Source organism: Tupaia chinensis, unplaced genomic scaffold (assembly GCF_000334495.1).
Source record: "Tupaia chinensis unplaced genomic scaffold, TupChi_1.0 Scaffold000044_1, whole genome shotgun sequence".
Classification (NCBI taxonomy): Eukaryota; Metazoa; Chordata; class Mammalia; order Scandentia; family Tupaiidae; genus Tupaia; species Tupaia belangeri.
The window spans coordinates 3054982-3060981 of NW_006159500.1; the positions used below are offsets into that span (position 1 = coordinate 3054982).

Consider the following 6000-nt stretch of genomic DNA (forward strand, 5'->3'; position numbering starts at 1 on the left):
ATACACACACATACATACATAATGGAATTATTGGTCAAGCCAGTTAACGTATTTATCACCCCACATACTTACCATTTTTTTTTGTGATGAGAACACTCTACTCTTTCAGTAATTTTGAAAGATACAACACATTATTATTAATTACGGTCACCATGCTGTGCCATAGAACTGTAAGTCATATTCTTCCTAACAAACTTTATCCTATAAACAACTTCTCCCCTTTCCCCATCTTCCTCCAACCCAATTCATTAAACTTTTATCTTGTATATGTCTGTCAACTAAAATCCAATTTAGAACTTTGGAGGTATAAATAAATATGTAAAAATAAACTGCCGAAGTTACTACTTTTATGACAGAAAGCATGTATGTATGTGCTTGTAGGAGAGAGACAGAGACAGGGTGAAAGAGAAAAGTACCCTCGTTGTGGCAATTCCCATTCTCCTGCCCTCCAGCTCCTCAGGATCCTTGACATTTATACATATGCTTGGAATTATTTCAGGCCAACCTAGGGATCTGAACCCATGATCAGCCATTTGCCTTCCAGTCATGCAGGGCACTGTGTTACTGCTCTGCCATAGCAGATGAACCTGAAATTTTTTTATTTTTATTTTTTATTAAAAAAGGAGGAGGAAGAGGAGGAGGAGGAGGAGCAGGAGGAGGAGAAGAAGAGAGCTATCCCAGATGTTTACTACATTTATCTAAGGATGCTGTTGAGGACGTTGCTCACTACATCCTTTGGTTTCGCCTTAATGAAAGCACATGAGAGAGTCATTGGGTTTCTGTAGAGTTCCTAACTCTGGTCACCAGGAATCACTTAACTAACCACATTTGCTTCTTGACACCAGTGGTCAGAAAGCTCAAAGTTAAATTTAATCTTTTTTCAAAAAGTGTAAAGGGCCTTTTAGCATTATTTTTGTATGTGTTTTCATCTTATTTTCTGAACATTCATTTTTCTATTGCCTTGATCTTTTCAATGAGTCTTTTATAAAATAATTATTTACTTAATTTTATTTATCATTATTCCTACTTTTTAGTTTGTGACAGGGCTTGTGCACTGACCAGAGAGAGAGAAAAAGTGAGAAAGTAAACTGCCAGGTCCAATACTTGAACCACAGTTAGCCACGTGGGAGTCCAGCTTCTTAATTACTATTGTACCTGCTGGCCCCAAGTTTTGTCTGTTTTTTAACAGACAAATAATAATTGTATATATTAAGGTACTATGTGATGTTTTGTATATACATGTATACATATAATTTGTGTATTTGTATATTTTATATACACACACATACATACATAATGGAATTATTGGTCAAGCCAGTTAACGTATTTATCACCCCACATACTTACCATTTTTTTTTGTGATGAGAACACTCTACTCTTTCAGTAATTTTGAAAGATACAACACATTATTATTAATTACGGTCACCATGCTGTGCCATAGAACTGTAAGTCATATTCTTCCTAACAAACTTTATCCTATAAACAACTTCTCCCCTTTCCCCATCTTCCTCCAACCCAATTCATTAAACTTTTATCTTGTATATGTCTGTCAACTAAAATCCAATTTAGAACTTTGGAGGTATAAATAAATATGTAAAAATAAACTGCCGAAGTTACTACTTTTATGACAGAAAGCATGTATGTATGTGCTTGTAGGAGAGAGACAGAGACAGGGTGAAAGAGAAAAGTACCCTCGTTGTGGCAATTCCCATTCTCCTGCCCTCCAGCTCCTCAGGATCCTTGACATTTATACATATGCTTGGAATTATTTCAGGCCAACCTAGGGATCTGAACCCATGATCAGCCATTTGCCTTCCAGTCATGCAGGGCACTGTGTTACTGCTCTGCCATAGCAGATGAACCTGAAATTTTTTTATTTTTATTTTTTATTAAAAAAAAATTAAACATTCAAACACTATATATCATTATAGCTTGCAAAATGAATTTTCCCAGCATAAACACACTGCTTATTAGTCCAGTTATAAACATCATCATACACATTATCAACAGATAATTGTCCATTGGGAGGGGAATCAAGGGGAAAAAGAAAGAAGCTGACATTAATTTAAAAAACAGCAACAACAACATTTGGACCTCTTTGACAGAAAAATTAGGTTTTAATTAAAGTCAAACCATGAAATAATACATTTAAATAATTACCTCTATGCAGCCCCATGAGAAGTTCTAAGTATTTGCTTTCTGTCCCTGTCACAGACACTGTGGGTACTTACATGAAATTCACACAGCCTGTGCCAGCAGGTGGGGCAATCCAGACAAAGCTGAGGTTGGTTGTGGGCAGATGACTCACGTGAGAGGCCACCACGCTGCACATAAACTGGTTGCCAAACTGGTGGTCAGACATGATCCCTGAGAGACAGAAAGAAAGGGGGTGTTATAAAGACAACAGAACAAAGTTTTTCCTACCATGACATAACAAGATTGCTGGGCATTTTTTTCATGTTAAGGTTTCTTACATGATTGGATCATTGGAAAAGTCATGACATATTTTTTCAAGATTTTCTATGTGAAAATGTGTCATGACTTTTTTGACAATCCCATATTTGGGTTCTCCATAAATTATATAATTTTCCACTTTTTATTGCTAGAGGCAAATTAATCATTGAGATATTATAGCTAAGGATTGATCTACTAAAATCATTTGCTATACTATATGCTTTACTTAAACTTCATTGATCTTTGCCGAGTACTGAAGACCACCAGGGCCAGCTTGCAGTTGAACATGATTGGGTGTGTCATAACTGTCTGCAACAAGGGAGATGAAATACCATGGGGAGCTGGGAGGCACCTCAGAAAGATGACAGTAGGAGAGGCTTGTTAAAATATTTGGGATGCAACAACTGACAAAATGATCAGAAAAATGTGGCACATGCACACAAAGGAATAGTGCATAGCCATGAAGAAGAACAAAATCTTGTCATTTGAAAAAAAAAGTCATGATGATAAAATGTGAAATGAAATAAACCAGACTATGAAAAACAAATACTAAGCCCTGCTTAACATATACTGAATATCTTCACTCTGTGGTAGAAACTAAAGGTGTTGACAATATAGAGACAGAGACAGTAATAGCATATACCAGGTACTGTGTAGGGGGGTTGGGAGAAAAATTTTGAGGATGTAAGAATACATATATTGGGGCCAGCAGGTGGTATGGTGGTTAAGGTGCTGGACTCCCATGTGGTTGACCGTGGTTCAAGTTCTGGACCTGGTGGTTTGCTTTCTCATTTTCCCTCTCTCTCTCTTTGTGTCTCCCTCTAGTTAGTGTGCATGCCCTATAGCACATTTAAAAATAAGAATAATAATCATAAATAAAATGAAATTATTCTAAAAACATATATAAATAAATAAATCATTAATTTAAGGCATAAACCAGGTCTACTAAAATATATTCCTCTAGTATCTAGCATAGTATGCATAGTCGAATATATTAATTTTTTATATCTTTGGCTTTTGGCTTCATGCTTTAAAAAGCTTTCTCAATCCCTGAGATTTTCTTTCTACCATTTTATTTTTCCTTTTATACCTTTAATACTTCTAACTTTTATTCTGCTGTGTAATACAAGGTAAATATTTACATTTCTTTTTCCTAAATGGTTCTAGGTTATGATTGCTCTTCCCCTGGGAGGTCATGATTGCTCCTTACAGGTTTCTCTGTCCCCTGCTTCACTTCCCTGTTTACCATAATGATTTTTCTCAAAGGCATATATTAAAACAATCACGTCAACCTCCTGCTAAATTTTCTCAAGTGGCACTCCATAAGATTCCTCGGGAACTCTTTAGCATCAGGTATAAAGTTCAGTACAATCTAACATTGTGCTCTCTGTCCCTGCACTCCTGTACCTTTCTTTGTGTCCCAGAGAAGCAATAATTCTCACGCACTGCTGGTTGAGTCACCCTTACCCCCACTGTTCTTCTTTTCTGCTGGCTAACCACTATATACTGTTCAAGGCTCAAAGTTGCCTCTTTATAACAGGAGAAGTCACTTACTGTATAAGGACTAATGCTATAAAGATATATCAAACATGGCCTGTCAAAGACACCCCATCCCACGCCCTGCTCCTGCCTCATGTTTGGGTAGATGTCCTTCCTACATGCCATCATAACAGTTCCTACATCCCACCTTCATAGCATTTGACCATACCCCATGTAGCTGAGGAGACTTTATCTTTAATCTCTATATCCCAAGCACCTATTACAACATCTGACACATTTCAGATATGTAGTCAAGAAATGTTTTCTGGATACAAAAATAATTTTAAGAATAAAGACAATAAAAAGTATAAAACATATGCTATATTCACTAGTGAAACAGAATCTTCTATAACAGAAAATTGTGCAGAGTAAGTCATACCTAGTCTTTGAAAAAGAAAAACAAATCTATATTTTGACATGTCAAGATGATGTTCTCTTTCTCACTCAAGGTTTCATGTTTTTGAAACTGCATTTTGAGACAAAATCCATCAAGCCAGAGAAACCACAAGGTTAGGGAGGATAAGAGACTCCCAGGGAAATGACAGAGTGCCGAAAGAGACTCAGTAGCCATGACTCAGGAATTGCCACTCCCCTCTGGTTAGGCAGAAAGCAGGGTTCCAACGTGTGGAAAATGACACATTCGTAGGAGTCAGCCTGGCCAGAAAGGAAAACAGAACTTCCAGCCACAGTCTTGTGGGAAGAGAGACAAGTCAAACAAAATATGTTTCAGCATTTCAGAGCCTTACAGGATTCATGGTCAAGTATCTCTCCATTCCTCAGATCCACTCTTAGAAAGTGAGTCAATGTCTAGCTACACATTATCTGACAGAATCTTAAAAGGTAGCTACCTTATGCCTTATTCTGGGTGAATATGCCATAGAACAACGTTCTTACAGCACAACAGTCTAGCGGAGTACAATAGTTTTCCAACTTGGCTACACAGAAGCACTATTAGGACAGATTTTGCTGGTACTGAGATTCTGAGTTAACTGGTCTTGGGTATAGCCTGGGTAGAAGGATTTTTAAAAGCTCATAAAGCATTCTCATGTGAAGCCAAGAACTTGCCTTAAAAATGTGCCTTACTAAAATGTTGCCTAGAATTCCAAACTCAGAGTAATACTATTCATATCCGCCCAGTACCCACATACACTTTAAAAGTATACAATAGCATCATACATAATGGCCACAGTAGTAACACAAAATATATTATCCTCTTACTCAGTACTCCTAAACCCATCCCAAACATGCAGTTCCCTGAACTTTTATGTACTTTAAAACACTAGAACTGTGCAGTAGTCTTTGTGGTTTTATTTATTTATTTAAACACAGAGCACTGGCATGTTATCCTGCTACCATGTTGTAAGTGGCATTTTTTTCAAGAACATCTGAAAGTCAGCCAGAGTTGCAACTATTAGAAATTTATTTATCCAACTATTAATCATCAGGGTAAAAACATTTAAGAATCCCTGTTTTGTACCAAATATTGTGTTAGGCCCTCTGCAAGTATATAAAAGCAATATAGGACATTGTCTCTGCCCTGAAATGACTTGAGCTAGGAAGAAAAAAAATTAGAATAAGCTAACATCCTAAATAAAGCACTAGAAAATAAGTACGTGCTTACTGGGTGATACTGATGAAAAATACGAACTAATGGGACCAGCAGTTAGCGTAATGGCTATGTCGCTGGACTCCCATGTAGTTGACTGTGGTTCGAGTCCCGGACCCGGTGGCTTAAAACTCATGCCAGGTGCGTGTGCGTGCGTGCCCAAGATCCCAAGAGGAGAATGGAGGAGAAGGGATTGTGGTGTGGCCATCCCCCCAGGGGGTGATTTCTCACTTTCTGTCTCTCTCTGTCTGTCTGTCTGGCACACGCACGCACCCTAAGGCAAAAACCTCTCAAAAAAAAAAAAGTAAAAAAAAATACAAAATGAAAAAGTGATCTATATGGACATTATAATGACAACAAATGCTCGTTAAGCACTTGCTATGACCTGGCACAATTCTAAG

The 6000-nt window shown here is 37.4% G+C and overlaps 1 protein-coding gene across 1 annotated transcript in view; it reads right to left on the minus strand.

Annotated features, from left to right (window-relative positions):
- Positions 1-2362, minus strand: part of RELN (reelin) — a 375213-nt gene extending 372851 nt beyond the window's left edge. The window contains exon 1 of the mRNA XM_006140794.3: positions 2232-2362. Coding sequence (XP_006140856.1) covers positions 2232-2362 — 131 coding nt within the window. The remainder of the gene's footprint in view (positions 1-2231) is intronic.
- Between the last annotated feature and the right edge of the window lie 3638 nt (positions 2363-6000).